Raw genomic sequence first — 21446 nt, forward strand, 5'->3', positions numbered from 1 at the left:
CCTGGAACCCAGGTGCAGCTCCCAGAGCCAGCAAAGGGCCCAGACCTGTGGCTTTTGCTGCCCTCACAGCACATGGACATCTCATGCACATTTGACCAGCCTGGATTTTTTTTTTATTGGGAGCATTTGGTGGGGCTCAGTGACTTGAAGTGCACAAAAAGGCATCCAGAGCACCAGTCAAGCTTCTCAGTTTCTGAGAAAGTTAAAAGCTCAGCTCTTCTGTACCCTTTTCCCTTTTCTGTAGCCTTTGGAGAACCTCTTAGTGTAGTACTATTCTAGCAAGGGACAAAAAAGAAATAGGAGCAGCTCCTGTTCTCTTCCCACTCTCTGGCCAGCCAGAACTCCAGGGACAGATAGAAAGCTCAGAGCTGCTGCTGGGACATGGATCAGAAGAAAAATGGCAAGCAATAAGATTCTCAGCTTGAGAAGGAGGATCCAAAAGTGCTGTACAGCAGTGTCCAACATCACAAATCACTTCTATTCTTATGACCTTCCCCTCGTTAAACACCTGTGATACCACTGGAACACTTTAGAAGCAGGGAAATAAGCTGAGCATAGAAAAAGCAAACAAACAACTTTCCTACTGCAGGTTACCCAGGGAAGAGAACAAGCATCATCTGGACAGCAATACCATTCCAGGTGACCTACCATGCACAGCATTTAGACTGGACTTGAGTGGCATCTCATCACTAAGCTGACTAAACAAACAAAATAAAACAACCCCCAACCAAAACCAAATCACTTAAAGCCAGTTTTTATAGAGACATTACCAATAATGCTGTCTTCTAGTCTCACTTTCATACATGGAAGAAGCTGTGAGGAAGTAAAGCCAAAGTCTGAGAAGTTCTTCTACCCTTAGGCATGTAGCCCCTTGGTTGGGGAACCTGTAAATGCTGTTCTTCTGAATAAAAGGAACACAATCATAGAATCATAGAATCCTTGGGGTTGGAAGGGACCTCGAAAGATCATCTAGTCCAACACAAGCTTTGGCATTGTTTTCAATAACAATAAAGGGCACAGAAGGTTACCATGAGTTTCTGTCCCCAAAACCTCCCACAAAAACCTGCAAGCACTTCAGTGAGATTTCTGGAAGGTGCAATCGAGTCAGTAACTCCACTGCTGGCAGGAGTAACTGAAACACTGGTGTTGGGAAGCACAAACATGTGCAGCATGCATGTTTTTCACTCATGACTTTTGGTTTTTTCCTTACAACAACCATCCATGAGAGCACATTCCAGGCAGAATCATTCCCAGAGTGTTTGAGTGTCCAGGCAGCCCTGTGTGGTTACAGAAGCTGCCACCAAATGAGGGCTTTTGGGTCCAGCAGCCACAAACTGGTCCCAGTCAGGCAGAAGCACTCCAGTGTGGACACCAACTCGAGTCTTTTGACACCATCTGAGAGTAATGCATAATGTGACAGAGTTGCTATCAAAATACAGCTTTATTGATTAAACATTAGTAAAAACAACAACTAAATGGAAGACAAAGACACTTCAGAGACTGAAGTGAACTAGGTATTAAAGACATTTTCTATGGATCTATACAAAAAGGGGCAGGGCAGTTGTGACAATCAACTTTTTATGGCAGACTGCTCAGAAGCAGACCAGTTCATGTAGCAGGCTGAGGAGCTTCTCTGGGCACTGATGCAATATCAGCCTTTAGCAAGTCCCATGTGAAGTACTGCAGAAACAACTACAGTCCCTGTTCAGGCTTATGTTTGAGAAAAAAGAATAAATAAGAACATTAACAACAAAATTCCTCCATATAATACAAAAGGTGTTTGTCCTCTAAGAAATCACAGCAAGTTCTCCAAGAGGAAAGTTTCTCCCAGTGCAAGTAAGGATACACGGAGATGTTCCTGGAAACAGCTGTCAAACATGTCACTGATTTCCTCTCTCAACTCCCTCAGCAGAGGCACTGTGGACTTACCACCTGCATTCAGAATTCTCCCAAAAAGTTTACTCCAGAAATCATTGTCAAAAGTCCTAAAACAAACAGAGTTTTCAGTGAAACAGGAGGCACACACATCTGACAAGATTCCCATTTGTATTCAGCACTAAGTGCCCTGGGAAAAAGAAATGTGAGATAAGAGTTTCTCCTCACAGAAGGAAATGTAAAGGAAAATTGGGAATGTCCTGGGAATTTGTATGTACAGGGCCCTTTTGCTTTCTGCAATGGGATTGTGGACAGCAACTAGAGAGGCTGTTCCACAGGTCTCTCAAAACCCCTGTTGTACAGTTACCTCTCTCACCACTGACATTGAGCCATGGCACTTGGAAATTAAAGGAAATATCAAGAACATTCTTTGAACCAACAAAGTCAGCAAGGTGACAAGCAGCAGAGGAGGTTACATGATGATAAAGATGCCTAAGGAGTTATGAGTGACAAAAACAGCCCTAAAAAGTTAAACACAGCTTCTGTGTAGTACCTCACAAAAGCCTGCACAGATTGAGTTTCCTAAAGGAGTACAGTGAAACCAGAAATACTGGAAAGGAAAGTTATCCTATCAATACAAACCTTAACAAAAAAACCACCAAAAACCCAAACCAACTAAACCAAACTCCCAAAGAAACAAAAAACACTTTCCAAGTCACTGAGAGAACTTTCAGCAGAAGGAACAGAACTAATATGATCTTTATAAAGGAAAAGTAGGATTATTATAAGCAATGGGAAAAATAATCTTGTGTTTTCATGGGAATCCTGTTTGTCAGAGTCCTTCATACAGGAATCCTGGTTTCCAGAGCAGGTCAGATTTACTGAGCACAAAGATATGTAGTGTTAAGTATCTGCCAGCAAACAGCAAAAGACATTTTCCATAGATGATTCAGTTTTGTTTTGGGTTTTTTTGTATTTGTGAAACAAAGGCAATGCAAGATACTTATTTACTGCCAACTGATACAGCCTTGATACTCCCCTCTTCAGCTAATAATCACCCTTGGTTATTTTCTTCTTCCCAGCCTAGTACTGGAAGCTGAGCCTCTGAATAAAACCCAGAAGCTCGAGCATGCACAGTGAGCACCCAGCAGAAGCCTCCTACAGACTTTTAATTCCTGCTCTCAGTCTGTAACAATACAGAAAACCAGATGTATGCCAAGTAGAGACAAATGCATCTTCCCTCTGTACACAGCTTATGAAGAGGAGGTGTTTTCAAAGGCTGAAGACAATGAACTAGGAGGTAGCAGTAATGCAGGTTGCTAGGGAACTGGACAAGTCCCAGGCTGAAAGCAGTGGTTCCACAAGTACACCCAGAGAGAGCAGCTCAGATACCATGATCCTGAGTGCAGAGACATCTGGGGAGTCACTTCTGTCAGGAGCAGAGCCCTCTGGACAATCCTCAGCAAGTGCTAAAGCATAAAATGCTGCAGGATGCAAAACTAACAAAGCCAGAAAGTGTCTGGCCTAAGAACAAAGGGTAGGGGACAGCAGAGTAAGTAGGCTGATGGCCAAAACACATGGCTAAGAGAGAACAGGAGAAACCAATTTAAATAAAAACAAACCCAAAAATGCCTGCCTGCTTGTTCCCAGCAGCCTCCTCTGCAACAGGACTTACTTTGATACATTTTGGCTGATTTTCCAGATGCAGTTCTCTTGGTAGACCTGGATATGATCCCCAAACAGCATCAAATGCACTATGTCTGCAATGCCAACCAAGTCTACCTGCAACCACAACAAACATCAGAAAGTTCAACTCCTGCAATCCACTGCAGATTTCTGCTCTTGGTGCTTTCATACACTGAAGTCTGCACTGGTCTTTGCATCAGAACCTTCCAGAGACCTGCTAAGCAACTAAACTTCAAAAGTAAAATGTCTGGTCTTATTGTAGGCTTCTATAATAAATACAGCAGTCAAAGGCACTCAAGAGCATTGTTAGACCCTTTGCTTAATGCCAAAAATTTAATCAGATGAAAATTTTTCTTTATTTAGTACTTTATTGTCAGAACTTTCCACAGAGCTTGCAAAATACAACTTGGGAAAACAGAGATTTGGTAAGGGAAACACAGAAACTAAGTTGTCCTGCTAAACAAGCACTCACCTGATATGGAAGAGAACTTTTTCCCAGGAGCTGCTTTCCATGAGGGGTCTGAGCTATTGGGAAGCTGTTGGGCAAACTCACTCGAGGCTGTAATCTCAAATCCAGACTGTGAGAGAAATCCACTATCTTCAGAGCTCTTGCCATCTCATCATTAGCAAACGGATTACAGATCCTGAGCAGAGGAAGCAAAAGAAGCATAAGACAACCCAAAGGTTCTATTTTTATTGTTTTTCAAATGGAATTTAAGAGCACAGTGCAGGTGAGCCTTAGCTATGTCAATGCTCCCCTCTGATGGCTAGCTTCAGAACTACTGCTCAATGACTGCCCCTGGCTGGGGAACCAGCTGGCAGCCTGAGGCTTCAGGTGCCTCAGAGTAAGCAAGAGGAAACACTAAAGGGTTAAGGATGACACTGCTTCTAATTATAAATAAAATACAGTGGGAGTGCACCTTAGATGGCTGTAGGTTGAAAATACATTTAAAGTTAGCAGCTATTTTTAACCTACCAGTGAAGACCAAGAACATTCCCAGTGAATTTCCTCTGCTGGGATTCCATTAGGATCATCAGACATTCCAGAGTTTCTCTCTTCCCACGCTTAGTTCACAGATCACATTTCCAGGGACATGTGACTTAGTTAACATAATATGGGAAAGAGTTGGGAGAAGAAAACTAGACCTGTGCACCAAGCTGCAAGCTGAGCTGTAGCAGAAGCTAAGCAAGCTGTTCAAGAAGTGTCTGGATCTTCCAGACCCACCTGCCCTCTGTCTCCTCATTTCCTGGGTTTCAGATATGTAAAAGCAGAAGGGAAGTTTTTACCAATATCCAGTTAGCTGTCCAGGACACTGGTAAAGCACAAACTTCAGAACACAGGCAATAGCTACACAATGTTGTTCAGTGTTTTACAGTATCCTTGCATTCTAGTGCTATAGAAATAAACTAAAAGGTTTATTCCTAACCAAGGTGGTTTTTACTATTTTCAGAACACACTGTAGCCTAAGCAAACTGGACTGCAACATCAGTACCCCAGCTAGAGAGGAGAACCAGAGGAGCTGTGACTGACACCAAGTATTAGGTATTCATACAAAGAGACCAACCTGTCTCCCAGAAAGAACACCTCTGGACTCAGGTCTCCATGGACAATCTCTGCTTTGTGGAGCTTCTCAACCACACCCAGGAGATTGTAAACAACAAGTAGGATAACTTCCTCTGTGATGGATTTACAGCCACGAATCACATCCTGAAAACAGGGAATAAACACATAGCTAAATGCCACTCTACCTTAGGTTAAGCATAATACTTACAGCTCACCTTTCTTCCCTGTTCACCTGTGCAGAGATAACAGTCTCACCCTAAACTCAGTATAAATCAGATTTTGCTCATGATCATCTCAGTCAGAATTCAAAGAACCAGGAGCTCTTAGAAGACACTATTACCCAGAGTCAGAAAAAGGTCAGGAGAAGGAAATTGAACTGAAGGCTGAAATCACCACATATTTTGTATCCTGCTTATATGCAACAATTCAAAATGCACTTGCAAGACTTTATTTAAAATGTAAAACCTTCAGCAACACAGTAAATGATATGACCTTGATAGAGCAGACTGGAAGACTAGAACTCATTGAAAGATGCCAAGTTAAATGTTTAAAGGTTTTAGATTTAAATCTTGTTGTGGAATAACACGTGGTTCTTGGCTCAGGTCATTTATCACTCATGAATAAAGAAAGCATGAAAAATGAGTTCAAGTTTGTCTCTGAAGCACGTGATCTATGAATGAGAAACCAGCTCTGAGGCTGCAAGAGGCACTCCTGATTTGTATACAGCTAAAACAAAAACCAGAGGGTCAGGATTGCAGGACTCAATCTGTGAAGCCATCTTCAGCAATGAGTGGAATGACAAAAGCTGATTACTTGGTGTTTCTACAAGAGTTCCTGTGCTCTGCAGCTGAACTTTGTCTGTACTGACCCCAAGTGTGAAGCGATTGATATCCCTGTGCAGGAGAGCACAGCCATCTGGGTACAGGAAACAGCTGCAATCCTCACTGAAGCTTTGGTCAAAATCAGTCTTCAAACGCTCCTGTAACTGAAGTGTGATATAAAAATCCCAAGGCACAGGCTGAGAATACACCTACAGAAAGGTAGAGATTAAGAACATTTATTTTTGGCATAAAGCAAGAATTGCTCACAGTCATATTCTTCTCATCCTGTTTTTACCTCCCCACTTTACCACAGGAGACATTTTCCAGTCAGAAACTTTTAAGTCTACATCAACAGTTGGAAAGATAACCTGAAGCAGCAAATTCATGCACAGAATTCAGAGATTAAGACCAGACTTGGTACATTCTAATTTCTATTGGCCAAGGAGATTTTAATGTTTCAGACACCTTGGATAAAACCCATCCCATGCATTACCTTAATTGCAAATCCCTTTGCATCCAACTGGGAAATTGCAAAAAACATCTTGTATTCTTCATTGCTCCAGTATTCCCTCTTGATAGAGTAAGTCTCATTCCCTGGTATGAAATTTTACATTCATGAGGTGTCACAGCAAAGAGGTACCCAGGCTGTTCAAGTTATGCCCCCACCTACACCACAGCTTTAGAATCATAGAATCATAGAATGGGCTGGGTTGGAAGGAACCTCAGAGATCATCGAGTCCAACCCTTGAGCCACCGTTGTGGTTCCCAGCCCATGGCACTCAGTGCCACATCCAGGCTCTTTTTAAATATCTCCAGGGACAGAGAATCCACTACTTCCCTGGGCAGCCCATTCCAATGCTTACACAGCTTTATTTCACACCCCTTAGAGCAGAGCCACTGCAGAGTGCTGCACACCTACCCAGCTCAACATCTTTCTCCAGCTCCATGGCAGGCAGAGCAGCAGGCTCCAGGTACAAGTCTGGAGCAGCACTCAGTGATTCTGGCAGGGGATCCAAAAGCTTCTTACGCTGCTCAGCACCCCAGGAGAGCAGAGTTACCTCATCACCTGGGAAGAGAGGAAAGAGGAGCTGAAACTGGGTGTTGGATCTCTGCAGCTTGATTGTGTCTGTCAAGAAAAAGTCAGCTGGGTAATACTGGAAGCTTTCTGTCTGCATACTGATTTACTGCATCACCTTTCAGCAGTCAGTTAACCTCTTCCCAGGAGCTTCTTGTGCTCATCTTTGAATCTACCCTACAGACTCCCTCATTATGAGGTCTCAGTGGTTCCACATGTAAAATGTACCTTACACAAGAGACAAAGCTCTCAAGTAGGTGAGGTAGGTCTGCTCAGCCACAGCAGAACTCAAAACTCATTTTGCAAATTAATGTTTCTTTTTAAAATCTATGTCCAGAGTAAGGGATCAGTTTATGATTGTTAAATGAAATGATGAGGTCTCTCCTGTTCTAACCCTAAGACCTATTATAGAGACAAACAAAGGTCTTTGTCTAGAAGAAAACCCAAATTAAATTAACTATTTGTTTACCAGTGTTGTTTTCCTCCAATAGGAAAAAGAAGTATACTGCAAAGGAGCACAGTATTTTACAGCAAAGTTAAAAGAGGACAAATTTAAAACCAAAATTATGCAGTTTTCACAGATTCCAAATTCACACGAACCTTTTTCAGCGTGGCAGTTATCACCACATCAGAACACAGTCTCATTACAGAGAAAAAATGAAGACAAAACAAAGCTGTCTTAGAAGTTCTCATTGCCATCCAGTCCAAAGTTTTCATTTCAGAATTAGACCTCATTACTTCTGCACACTTCCTCCTTTAATACCTTAAACAACTTCTCCATCACCTCAAGATGTACATCTTCTGGGTGCTGACAGGCATGCTAATAGTGGGGAACTCACTACTGCTTCTGAGGATGGAGACACAGGTTTGGTCCCAAGTCAAAGTAAAGGGAACAGAAAGCAGTGAAGGATCTTTGGAAGTGCAGCAAAAGCCCCATAGTCAAGTGTTGGTTGTAAATTGTTGTGAGTAAAACTCAGTTTACTAACCAGTAATGTTCTCACTGACACCTCCAGAGTCAGCTCCAGCAGGCAAGCTCTGAGCAAGCTCCAGCTTCTCAGGGATCTGCAGGTCTTTAATAGCAGATATTTGTGTCACACCAGAGAGAGAAGATCCTGAGGAGACAGAGCCCCCCGAGGAGTGTGTATCCTCCAGACTGGCTTCCAGGATTGGGCTGCAAGCAAAGCCACACACAGGTCAGACTTCAGAGGATGCAGCACCTGGAGAGTGCCAGCCTGGTGACTCTGAGAGGACACCTTGCACTCCCAGACTTATGGCAAAGAAACCCTTTCCCATCTCTGGTGGGAAGCCAGCAGTTATGTCAGAGCTTCAAATAACAGTTTATACTCAGAATCTTGCTCTACAGAGGAATTTTATCTTCTCTGACTGCTACAACAGAAGATATATTGCATGTTTATTACTCCCTTACTGCAAACATTCAGACCTACAGTGCTTTTAAAGCAGTGGAGAGTTGGGAAGGAACTTTTGCTCTTCCTTTATTGCAGTCAGCATGATTTCCCAGGAAACTCACACCTTCAGCATGGTATACATGTTTACACACTAACAAATCAAACTCTGTTCTAAATTAAGAAAACAACAAATGTTTTTTTTTTCTCTACAGTGATAAGAAACAAGATTTTTTTGCCACTTATCTTCCCTTCAGCTTTTCTCCTCTGCAGAAGGAATCTAAGCCATGCTCACCAGATGCACTTCATGTACTAAAATAACTAGAGAAGCAATAAGAGTATAAAAGGAACTGGTGATTCTACTTTTAATCTCTAGCTACAAAGACAGAACATGTTTATTAATTTATTTGCAAGCTATTTGGTAGAAAAGGCATGAAATTAAGTCCCACAGCCAAAATGCTGAAAAGACAAGTGGGTTTTGTTATTACCTCTTCAATCTGCTCAAGGCAAAAGTGACCCTGAGCTAGAGAAATAGGTCTCTTCAGTATAGTCTGATCTGTTCAGAAAATTGTGTCTTCAGCAACAAGATAGTGAAACCATAACCAGTGAAAGAACATGGAAAAAACAGGAAAAGGGCTTAAGGTGCTTTGCTGTTAATTACCTCAGTTTATTTACACAGAGAGCTTCATTGTAGGCTTCCTCACTAACCAGGGTTTCCTGATTCAGGGGAGCACTCTGGGGTTCCAGGCAGTTTTCCTTCAGGACACTCTGTGAAAAAGCAGGAGCTGGGACTCTCTGAGCTACTACCCCGTGGAAGGGAGTTGAGGCCAGATGGGCAGCCCTAACAAAGTCACAAGTGTCTTCTGGGTTGGCACAAAGGGTTTTGTTCTTGTAGGAGCCAGTTACAATTGCATCTTCAGCCAAAGGTTCAACTCCATTCAGCTCATCCTGAAAAGAGAAGGAAGAGATAGTGTCAGGTTTTTTTTCCATTTATTTAGAAGCTGAACATTTCTCTCTTCCCTTCCTTAGTGCTGATAAGTATTTCATTCTGTAGCTGTACATAAAATCCTTCTCAGCTCAGAACACAGTTCTCTTACTCAACCAGTCAGAAGCTCTATTGTGGCATGCAGTAACCCAGTCCTTTGGTGAGGCAGCAGCTACCACCTCATGGAAAGCTTTACAAACACCTGCAAAGCTGCCACAAAGACACAGAGTTTAGGAAACAAGACACAAAGGTTAAGGCTGTCAAGCCTATGGTACTTTGGGTGAGGAACACAGGAGTCAAGATGGATGCGTGGCAAGCAAGTGGGTGGAACAGCACAACTCTTCATCACACAAACTTTTTGAAGGTTCAGTGTGAGTGATCCTGGCCACAGATCAGTTGCTTGAAATGTGGAAGATTCCTCACCATTCTCTCTCTCTGTACTACTCCTCACCATTCTCTCTGTACTACTCCTCACCATTCTCTCTCTCTACTACTCCTCACCATTCTCTCTCTCTACTACTCCTCACCACTCTCTCTCTCTACTACTCCTCACCACTCTCTCTCTCTACTACTCCTCACCACTCTCTCTCTCTACTACTCCTCACCACTCTCTCTGTATGGCCCCCCCAAAAGCCTAACAAACCCATGGCATTTCCAGTGTAATCTCAACATTGCCCAGTTCAAGCATTGCCATGGCAGACAAGTTTAGGCTCCAGGCTGTGTCACACATGAGGTCAGCCCAGCCAGCTCACTCAGGCTGTCAGTAGCCCAGCCCAGCCCATCCCCATTTTCCCTTGTCAGGAAATCTCCTGTGGGGTAAACTCTTTCCTTACAGAGGCTCCTGGTGGAATGTTCTCCTTTGCAGTCAGGGAATCTGAAGGTTTGAGGACAGCAAGAGGCCGCCGGGCACTTTTCTGTGTCTGATCTGCAGAACAACTGAGATAAAACGACATTCCACTAAGTATTTATTAGAGCAGATTCCCATCTTAAACTCTTGAAAGGAATCTCTGTTCAAGTCTACAGACAATTTCAATCTACCCCTTTTGCTGCTGAACTACAAGTAAGCAGCAATCCATACAGCTCTCCAGAGCATACATAGCAGCTCAGATAGTTCTGAGGAGGAACAACAGGAAACAAAAATACAAATATGAACAAAACAGAAACCCACCCACAGTACCAGAAGCAGTCCTGTATTTCAGCTGGCATGGGAAGGGGCTTGGTACTTCAGTTTCCCCTTCCTCTACAATCAAGGTCTCAAGTAACTTTACCTTATATTCTGATTTGCCAAAGTAGATGATTCATCAAATATGGAGAAAAATGTATTGGGAGCCAGTGGTGGAAAGAGACCTCCATCTGTTCAAACAAACAAACAAACCAACCAAGAGGCTCCATTATCTCAACATTTCTTCCACAACACCACATCCAGTGCTACTTGAAACATTTGATAAAAACAATCCTGTCCTAGCAGGAGGTTACAGAAGTGACATTTAAAGAAATCTACTTAAAGAAGGCTTGGTTTTATCATGTTAATGAAAAACACTTTAACCACCTGTGCTAGCTTGCTCTTCTCAGAGCCTATTTCAGATTTTGTACCTTTTTTTCCAAGGCTGGCCTCGTCCCTCTGTTCCTCCTGCTCATCCTCAGAGTCTAGAAACACCTTTCCCCTTTGTGTACCTGGGCATGCATCAGGAGACTGGATAACCTCTGCCAACAGTAGCAGAAGTCAGTTAGGGTCAAAAGTGATTTTCTTCAGCAGACACCCTTCCCCAACAACAAAACTAAATGCATCATTTCTGATTGCATTCCTCTACCAAATTCCCTGAGGAAAAAGAAGGACTGAAGATAATATCAATCTTGGTGTTAAACTCCTACAGATTTTAGTTAGACTGCATATTTGAAAGTGTGAAGAAAGTTCTTCAGCTATCAAAAGAAACCTTCTGTTTGAAGGTCCTTTCAAACAATGGCAGTAGACCTCAGATGCTTGTTCTGTTGCCCAGTTCTGTTAAAGACACTCAGTACTAGCACGTTCTCATTTTCCTTCTTCTAATCCACCTCAGCTTTGGTTTGTTTCAGTCTCACTATTCATGTAAAAGAATGCTTCCCTCTGATATGGCCTTCTCCCTGAAGGCAACAAATTTCAATACTCACCCTCAGAACAAGATGGTTTATTTAGGTGAGCATCTTCAGAGCCCTGGGATTCACTGTGAAAAAGACACAAACTGTCTCATGTTTTATACACCTTCCCAAAATGCAAGTACACTTTGTAAAAAAGGTAACCCAAGCTGATACAGGCTGCTTGTAAGTAAAGATTCCTCAGACAAATAATCAAAAATATACAGAGAGATTACAGATCCTGCTTACAGGCTGATCCTAGGTGTATATCCCAGGTCTCTGCAGAAACAGGCTATTACCAATTCATGTTACTCATAACTATCTCCACAGATTTCCTTATTGCTGGCAAAGAAAATCCTGTATTACCTTTGCAAATGAGGCTGCTTCTCCCCAACTTCTGGTGCACTGGAAGAAGTAAAACCTTGGAGTCCCAAAGGTGGCAAAACTTCTGTTAGCTACAAAAACCAAAACCATTTTTTTAATACAGTGATGGAATCACAGCCAGGCAGCAAGGTTTTGAGAACATGATGATAATCCCATGTGGGTCATTAGAGCCCTGGATGATTAATAATTGTCTTTAGCCATTTTTATTTGTACTTAATTAACCTGCACACAGAAAGTCCTTTCTTATTGCTTAGTGCATGGTTTTACACTTTGCAACCATACACAGTTTTCATGGGAGATTTAGGTGTACTGCCACTGTTACAGACATGTCAGCAGTCACACAGCTTACTTCAAACTCACACCACTTTGTCTGTCACTATGTAAAATAATGACTGCCAAGACATTGTTTAGAAAACGGGGACTGAGGGAGAGAAAGAACATACTTTAGCAGTCCAACTGATGAAGCTGGGCAAAGGAAAAGCTTTCAAATAATTAACTTCTACTTGTTGTGACCTATAAAAGATCTGGGGTTTAAACACTGCCTAGCAGTGGTGTTTCAGCTACTGCTGATCAGTGCTCACACAGCATCAGGGTCTTGCTTTTCATGCTGGCCCACCAGCTGGGGCTGCATGGGCTGAAAAACAAGTCAGGAGGGGACAGGTAAGAAAGAGCAATTAGCCCTTAAGTACTTGGCATACCTTTACTTAAAAAAAAATAAGGTTTATACCTTAGCATAAGTTATCTTGTCTGATTGTTAAACAACAACAATATTTGTAAAGTAACACTACAAAACTTGAAGTTTTTCATTTAAATTCCTGTACTAAAAGGACATGGCTTGGGGACAGGCTGGGGAGAAGAAGAGATTTCTCTGAGCATTCATTTACTGAGTGATGGACTTGTACAAGAGCCTGGAGCACCCTTTCAATAAAAAGCTTGAAAAGTGTTAGCCAAAAGAAACAGATTTGATATTGTTCCTCCTTTGGTACTTTTACTTCAGATAGTCATTATTTGTAAAAGAACAGTGAAATGAGGACAATACCTGTTCACACAGTTGCTGCTGCTTGTCATTTTCTTTCTCCTTTAATTTCTTCTCCAGCTCCTCAATTCTCCTTTGTATTTCTTCCTTCTTCTGTGCTATAGCCTGCATCTCCTCTAAGGATGAAAAGCTGATAAGGCACAACACGTATTTCACATGCCTAAAATTACTTCTAAAGGTGCTAAAAAAGGGGCTCTCCCTGTTTCATGGAAAGTTTCATGTGACCTTCTCTGTCCCTAAGAGCAGTTAAAAACTATTCCAGTAGAAAAAGAGCACTGCAGCTGCAGTAGCAGAGAGCTGCATGCTGGTCACTATAACTGTGTGATTGCACCTCAGTGTCCCATGCCCTCCTGCAGCATACCTTCTGCTTTCTGTTTTGCCTTCTTTCTGTAGATTTCAGCTCGGATCTCTTCCAAAGAGAATTCCTCAACTCCAGCATAAACTTTCTCTTTGCAGTACTTCACCACCTCTTTCTTTTCTTGAGGCTCCTGCTGCTGGTTCTGCACTCTCTGCAGGGGATCCTCCTCTTTCTCAGGCTTCCGAGTGCTTAAAATGTGGTTTATGCTGGGTTCAATTTTGCAGGGAGTCCTGAAAAGACACCACAGTTATTGCTCAGACTGCAGGTACTTCACTGTCAGACAGGAAAACCAAGCACAGGAGAGGAAATAGGTAATTTCAGAAGCTAGCTGGAGAATAAAGACAACCTTTTCTCTTGACAAGAGGAAAAACAAACAAAAAAAAAGAGTGATAGCACAGAAAAGGTAAGCAGGACTGTGGAATTAGAAATAACACCAAAACAACAAAAACTAAATCAAAACCCCAAACCAAGTGTTCATAAGGCTGAGTTAAGAGCACATGAACTGCTGAGTGTTCTGGAGCAAGTTCTATTTTTACTTTAGCTCCATTGAGCTGTGTGACCACACAGGTGAGAAGTCCCAAATCATCCCACAACATTTAACTGGGAGAAGGAAAAAAAAAAAGGGGGAAAAAATTAAGATGCAATAAGAGGGGAGTTTGCTCGAGGATGTTTTTTGCTCAAGGACAAACTAAAACCCATCAGTGTAGACTGAAAGGAGCCTGCAGCAGTCAGTGGCTTAGCCTGAAAGTGCTCCAGGCTCATTTCAGGAGAGGAAGCAGAATGTGAACAGTTTTACCAATAATCCAGATAACTCCAGAAATTATCTGTACCTCACAAAAAAGATTATTTGAACAACTGACCCTGAAAAATGGATTAACTTGGTCTGGATAATGAGTTCAAAAGATACAGTGCACATCTGCTTTGTTTTGCATGTCCATGGACTTGGAACCCTAAGACCATTTAGAAGACTATGAGAAAAAAGGGTTCTCCTGATTGGTTGAGAGGTTTTTAAGCTTTTATTTCTGGGGATGAGGGCTCATTACCAGGATCACCAAGGGGCCCTTCTACCCAAACCTCCAGCTGACAACTGATGGCATGAGTTACATCATGTTTACACAGCTTCAACACAACATTTTCAGAACTCAGGTGACAACCATGGCCTCATGAGGAAAGGAACTGAAAGGCAGGGGAAAAAAAATAACAACCTGCTTTTAAACTTTTAATTACACAGTATAAAACTATGCACAAACTCTCTGAAGTCACTTACAGCTAATCTAGCAGGAGTTCCAGTTCCCACCCCTTCCTCCCTTTTCCCTGTTGTAAATAAAACAACTTCATCTGAGAGCCCAGCATGTCACAAGGTCTTTCTCCATGGCATCACTGACCTTCAGGAGCAAGAAACAATCTTATAGGTTAGGCAGAAACTTAATTTTTGTTTACATACTCTAAATTACTCCTCTAAATTACTCTGCAGGCCACATGCAACACACAAAGCCACAGGAAAAATCCCTGCTGGTAACCCCCTTCCAGCATTCTATGATTATATGCAACCCAAAGTCAGAGGAGCTGTCTGCACTATCACTTCCATATTCCACATTCCATATTCCATTGCCATCATCAGCCCCAGGACAAGGAAAGCAGCTTTGCTAAATACTGAATTTTTGTCAGCTCTAACAAAACAGGAGCAATCCCATCTCCTGGGATTTATCTGCATTTCAGTGAGCACAGCACAAGCAGAAAGGTAACTTCAGGCAAAGCAGCAGACTCTTGGCTAACCTAAGCAGTACTGTTGTTGTCATGGAAACTTTGCTAGCTTGTTTCAGAATAAAACTCCAGATAGAATGAGCACAGAGTTCCCAAAATAGAGGAAAACAGCAATAATTCTAAGTTCATGGCTGCTTTCCTAGCAAAGAGCATCCTATGAGAGGTAACAATGGTTTTGGGTAAACACATCCAGTTTAGCTAATTAACTAATTAGCACCTAAAACCACAATATAGGCTCTCACATAACAAGCAGCAAAAGTCAAAGACTTCCCAGGCCCTTCTGCTCCTCCACTGCAGCCTCAGCCACCAAGCTAAAGCACTAAGAGCTTCCAGGCTGACAGATTTGATGGAGGTTTGACTGCTTGGCAAAACAAATCAGAAGCTCACGAAGCAGTTTTGCCCACTTCAGATGCACTCCCTGAAGCCCAGACTCACATGACTTGTTGCTGAGCTGATTCCTCCACGTAGGGGGTGAAACTGGGCAGTGGGCAGGACATTCCTGTACCAGGACTCACAGTGCCACGAGGACGCTGAGGAAGGAAAAGGCAGAGTTAACAGCTCCAAGATTTGTGTTTAGATTCTACAGTTCCTCCACAGCCTGAATCACTGTTTTCTAAGTGTTTGGCTTATTTGTAGTGTTTGTCATTTAAAAAAATAAAACCTGAGTTTGAACACCTAAAAAGCAAGAGGCATTCTTCCTGCATGTCCTCAGCACTACCTAGTTTCTGTTACTGAGGGATGCTGGTCAAGCAGGGTATCCCAGTTGCTCCTCTTCTTTGTTTTCCAGCAATGCTTTATTTCTCATTTTTGATGACCAGAATGAATGTGTTAAATAGCCCAAAGCAAGGGAACTGATAAAAGAACTTTCACATTAATAATTCTTCCTCCTCATTCTTCTCAGCTAAACTAAACCTGTGATTTACTCAACTTTCCCATTCACTTCATCCATTCATTTGTACCTGGCAGTCATCACTCCAGGAGTTCCCACAAATCTGAGCCTATCTGCTTCCCTCTCCTCATACTAGTGTTTGTTTCTAAGCTTTACTTAATAATGAGTTCTCTATTTAGAAGTCTTAAATACTTTTATCATCTGATTACTTTCTATTCTTCCCCTCTAAGCTACAGAGGAACACAGGGGGTTATCTAAGGAGATCTGAAACAAATTTGATTTCATAGGATTGATTTCCTTCAGATGATGTCTTGGATCATTTCTCTAGAACAGCTTAAAACACCTGTAGCACAGCTGCTTCTTCAGATGCCTCCAGCAGTAACTTAAACCATTGGAACCTGCTTGCTGTCAGGATAAACATTCCATTGATTCAGTACTTCTTCCAGTACTTTGATCTCCATGCTTCCGTTTCCCCACAAGCACTTCCAAACAGACTTGCAGAACACCGCACATGCCTTATTTATTTATGCCTTATTTTCATAAGACTACAAGCAACAATTCTTCCATTCAGGTTGTACTGTACCATATCAGTGTAGCTCTTCCTTTTCTTTCTTAAAAAATTAACTAATGCCTGCTTTCTCTCCCTTTCTTTGGCTAGTGTTTTCCCTCTTATGTTCCTTTTCTGCCCTTGGAAAAGCTTGCCAGGCCATGTCTACAAATTTTTCTGGATAGCAAGAATTATAATTTCTTGATTTAAAAACTCTAGAGTTTTTAAAACTTACTCTATCAAAACTTACTCCTGCTAAGCTTGAATAGGCTACACATAGCCAGAGACTGTTCAGGGAGAGTCTAGGACAACCTGTAGTAACACACAGACACAAGCCCCAAACAAGGCAGGAGTTGGATCTCTGTCTCAGGGATCAACAGAAGTCACCAGCTTACCCACACCTTACTCTTTTTTGCCAGTCCCTTTTGAGACTCCTTACCCTGCCAGAGTTCCAAGGGCCTGCACTCAGTTCATTCTCCTTGGCCCTGGGAGCTGGAGGTGCTGTCCATGGCTGTGGTGTAAGAACAGGAACCTCGGGTGCAGAAGCTGAATTTTCATCAAACACAGCAAAACCCAGATTATTTGAAAGCTGTTGGGAAGTCAGAGTCTGGAAGCTTCTGGGTTGGTTTGAGGCTATGAACAAAAAGATGAATGCAAATTAACCTCTAAACTGTCAGACTCAAGTGCAGATTCCACACCAAAAGACATCTCTCCCAAGAACAACGTGTGGCTTCAGAACCTGAACGTACCTTTCAGTGCATCTCCTACACGACTAATTGGAGCTCTCACTTTTTTCTTCCCTCTGCCTTTTAGATCTGCCAAGGAGCTCCTCTGAGGTTCTGCAGCCCCCAGCAGACCAGTCTCATTTTCATCAGGAGTTTCCTCCAGCCCCAGCAGTGTCTGTCGAGACACACGGCTCTGAAACTGCCTGAGGGAAACACAGGAGGTGTCAGCACCACAGCCTGGAGCTCCTGAGGCTCTGCCAAGCTCTCCCCTGAGCTGGGACCTTACCTGTGGTGGGACTGGAGCTTCTCCAGAGGCTCAGCCTTGCGCTGCAGACCTTCCTGGAAGATCAGATCTGCTTTCTTAAAACTTCCTCTAGCCTCCAGCACTTCTGCCCACGTGATGTAGAGCAGTGCCAGAGTTGTGCCAATCTCCTGGCTGTGCAGGTAGCTGTACAGATCCAAGGGCTCGTTACAGCAGTTGCCCTGAAACAAGGGAATCTTTCAGTAACCACAGCTGACCAGAAAGGGTTCCAAGGGGGTGTCTGTGTTCTGGTGCCTCCTGCAAGGCACCTCTGGTTTCAATACAAATCTTACAGGAGCAGCTGGAAGGCCAGGACATACAACTGTGTGGTGTCATAGGGCATAACAAGGTCAACAGGAGAAAAATAGTAACAAGAAAACCTCTGACTGCATGTATGTATTTGTCAGTATTATTATCAGCCCCTTAAACACAGCTCCATATTCCAATTCAATCATTTCTTAGGTTGTTTGTTTTGTTTTTTTAACTATGTCACATCAGTACTCCTGAAAACAGTTATTTTAGCTTTATCTAAAGCACAAGGTATTTCTGATCAGTTTCAGAACTGGTAAATAAGCTCACAGAGCTAAGTCAGGGTAAAAGCTGCTTTAAGAATGACAAAAATTGTAGCAATTGAGAGGCAGAAGCAGGACCAGAGTATACTCAGCTTGGTTTTGCTTAGCCATAAGGTGGGTATACAAAACAGTGAGAAGTTTAGAGTTAGAATAACTAGAATAACAGTTAAAATAACTGCTAGGATGTATATAACACCCAAAACATATATTTAAATTACTTTTTTTCTCTGTAAATAAATAATCCATCTCTACTCATTCAAACTAGCTTTTCTTTAAGAAAAAACAAAACAAAAGAAAATAAACCCCAAAAAATTATAGAGAGTTTGAATCTGCTGAAACTGATCCTCAGTAAGGTCTGAGGGTCCTGTTGAAAATGAGTAACATTTGTGGAGAGGAGCTCATAGCTTTGCACTGGGTGTACAACCTATCCTTTGACTCTCTTGTTACAAAACCCAGCTTAGTTTTGAGCAGATGACACGAGAAGTACCAAGAAAAAGCAGCATCCAAGCCATGGACAACACACTCACAAACTTGAGCCAGATGTTAAGGTAGCGAGGATCCCTGTAGTATCTGTGCTGCTCGTTGAGGGCTTTCACTGCCCTTTCCAGGATTGCTGCCAGGTTGCTCTCCTTCCCACCCTGGGGGAAAGTTTGCTCTGTCCACCTGATGTACCTGGAGATGCAAAATATTCACAGAGAGTCAGTCCTGGATAAGACACAAGGCTTCTGTTTCTGCACAAAGAAAGGAGATTTATATGACAAAATGAGCATAGTAATTAAATACATGTTATTAAAAAAAAACTGTTCCAGAATTTGTGTTTTCATGTGTTTTTTTATTAAAGCAGAGTGGTTTTTTCCCAAGTTTTTACAATGCAACTGACCTTTCTACTGGAATAAAAGGCAACTTACCTGTCCCAAACATCCAGGGGATCATCTCCAGAGTAAAATCGGATTTCTGATTCAAATTCCCTAAAAAAAAAGAAAAAATATATGCCCAATAAATACATGTATAATTGTAAAGATGTTTTCTACACTGTAAACAAAGACTTTTGCTATCACTTGTGCTATTGTGTAGGTAAATATTAGGAAAAAAACCCAAAACCACCCAACAAAGGCTAGGTTAGCATATAAACTTGAGCTTTTACTGAGACCAGAAAAATAAAACAAATAAGCTTCCACTCTCATCTTCAAAATGAGTGTGAGAGGAGCACAGCCATCGGTTTTGTTCTTTTATGCTTTTTTTTTTTTAATACTGATGAGACCAGTACAGTTAAATAAGACAGAAAAATTCACAAGGAGGCAGAAAGATGAAGGGGAACGAAGGATCCAAAACATTGCTAAACATTGCTCACTGTTTTTTGAGCTGAACAGCAGTGTGGGTGGAGGTCTCCTGCTGAGCCAGTGCTTGCTGCAAGGTGGCCATGACCCTGCCCTGCCGCAGGGGCTGCACATTCTCTTTGCTCAGCTCCCACTCATCGTTGCAGTCCTCTGACATGTCAGCCTCTGCTTCGAATCCTGCCTTAACAAAAAAAAAAAAACAACAAAAAAAACCAGTAAAGAAGTGATCCGTTAGGGAGGACACTCACCTGTTCCCGGACAGACCTTTCCATCACCCCACACTTTCTGTGCACGCAGTGCAGGTCCCCAGCTTTATGGTGGAATTGGGGCATTTAATTCCCTTCCATGGGATCGATATGAAACAAGAGACAAGCACTGCTTCACAACCAAAAAGCCCAGCCAGGTGAGATTATCAGGAAAAGCCACTACAATCAAGGTCTCTCCCTCCCCACCAGCCGGCTCCCTTCTTTCCCCCGAGATCATCAACCAGCAGTTAACTCGGTGAGGCCCTTCGGACTCCTCACCTACACGTAGCTGTAGCGGGATAGTAGCAGAGGCGAGTCCCGACCCTGCCTCCCTGAGGTAACGCCCGGAGACCCCCTCACCGCCCGCTGGCACAGCACCAGAGGAGAAGCCGTTTCCCTTCCCGAAAGGGCGGTTCGTGTCCCGGCGGGACGGGGAAGTTTCCCCTCAGCCCTTTGCCGCCCGCCAGAACCCGCAGCGAGCGCGGGGGTCGCGGGTCCGCCGCGAGAAGAAGCCGTTAACGGCTGCCTCAGCCCCCCTTCCAAATTCAAACGGCAACGGCCGCCAGCCGCCTCCCCATTGGCCAACGCCTTCCCGGCGCCCTGTCTGATTGGTCCGCTCAGAGCCGTCCCTGCCGCCCCGGGGCATGATGGGAATGAGAGTCTCTCCCCTCAGGAGGCTCCCCCGCTGCTCTGAGGAGAGACAAGGGAGGAGTTTGCTGCCGGCCCCGCCAATGAACACGGTTAAAATCCATCAGGTTCTCCCCTTCTAAATGGAGACAGACATTGGGCTAGCGGAAAGGCGTTTTCGGACACGTGGGAGTTTATTTGTTTGTTTCTGCTGCATCCCGAAGGTAAAATGTCTGCATTTCACTTGTGGTTTTCAAATTCCCTCCTTGCGTCTGCTGATTTTTAATCCAACTTTACAGTTTTCCCTGGCATCCAAGAAGGGATGTTGTGGTGTTTTCCTTTTTAGACACTGAGTTAAAATTAAATGGCCACTTTTTAGGTGTGTGTTATTCCAGAAGTGAGTACTCCAAGAATACCATCAGCACCTTCTCCCTTGTCACCTCTGCAGTGCAGTTCAGTCTCCTGTCAGTCTCAAATTCAAATTACCCCTGTTACACTGTTTCTCCCCCCCTGCTGATTCGTTGAGAGCCCTGATACATTCCAGCCCTGTTAAACCGTGGTTATACTAATCATGGATTAAATCCACATTGTGCCCTGTATGGTTATTCACTTTAGATCACAGTGTTATTCCAGGCTGTATAGAAAGAAGAAATCCAAGAACAACTGCACATCTTACACTTCATCATACTTTCTCAAAGACCTTAGAAGTGGCATTGCACTAGGAAAAAAAGAAAAATTAGTTTCTCTGAGACAAATTCCCACATTACATGCAGTATGGTAATATATTTGAAGTCTGACACAAATGTAGAGAACCCAGATTCTTGAATTAAAATGTCTTTTCATAAAGAAAAGCTAATATGAATCTGAGCTTGTGAGACAATGCTTTGAAGCTATGAGAAAAAATAGCAGTAAGATGATTAGAGGCTCAGGTTCTTTTTTGGTTTAGCTTTTAACTCTAGCAAGTAAGCACTGAAGATTCCCAGTTCTGTGTAATTTGTTCCTTAGTGGTCTGCAGCTATCAGAGGCACTGCCTTTAGTTACCTTCTGATGGCACACTGATGAAATCATGGCACTGGTGGCATCCCAGCACCCTTGTCTGGAGGGCTGCAGCCAACCCTGTAAACCATACACTTAAACTGA

The 21446-nt window shown here is 42.9% G+C and overlaps 1 protein-coding gene across 2 annotated transcripts; it reads right to left on the reverse strand.

The window, feature by feature from the left end:
- Window positions 1-1525: 1525 nt before the first annotated feature.
- BUB1B (BUB1 mitotic checkpoint serine/threonine kinase B) lies at window positions 1526-20170 on the reverse strand. Of its 2 annotated transcripts, none has more exons than XM_030451044.1 (24): window positions 19959-20170; window positions 19449-19611; window positions 19006-19065; window positions 18625-18769; window positions 17511-17707; window positions 17249-17427; window positions 16939-17132; window positions 15499-15593; window positions 13303-13529; window positions 12945-13057; window positions 11888-11976; window positions 11558-11610; window positions 11003-11113; window positions 10678-10762; window positions 10243-10345; window positions 9086-9372; window positions 8008-8192; window positions 6866-7012; window positions 6440-6540; window positions 5994-6155; window positions 5127-5269; window positions 4034-4205; window positions 3551-3657; window positions 1526-1985 (listed from the first exon to the last, which is right to left on the reverse strand). In XM_030451044.1, exons 2-24 carry the CDS (start codon window positions 19589-19591, stop codon window positions 1796-1798), a joined length of 3288 nt encoding a protein of 1095 aa, XP_030306904.1. In that variant the 5' UTR covers window positions 19592-19611; window positions 19959-20170; the 3' UTR covers window positions 1526-1795. The 2 variants fall into 2 exon arrangements, with proteins under 2 accessions (XP_030306904.1, XP_030306905.1); XM_030451045.1 differs by having other exon boundaries at window positions 19449-19615.
- Window positions 20171-21446: the final 1276 nt, after the last annotated feature.

Source organism: Calypte anna, chromosome 5 (genome assembly GCF_003957555.1).
Source record: "Calypte anna isolate BGI_N300 chromosome 5, bCalAnn1_v1.p, whole genome shotgun sequence".
NCBI lineage: Eukaryota > Metazoa > Chordata > Aves > Apodiformes > Trochilidae > Calypte > Calypte anna.

Coding starts and splice junctions, on each gene's coding strand:
- BUB1B (XM_030451044.1), bottom strand. CDS start 19,591: ATGTCAGAGGACTGCAACGATGAGTGGGAGCTGAGCAAAGAGAATGTG. Junction 17,708..18,624: donor TTAACATCTGGCTCAAGTTT/GTGAGTGTGTTG, acceptor CCCTTGTTTCAG/GGCAACTGCTGTAACGAGCC. Junction 1,986..3,550: donor ATCAGCCAAAATGTATCAAA/GTAAGTCCTGTT, acceptor TGTTTGTTTTAG/GACTTTTGACAATGATTTCT.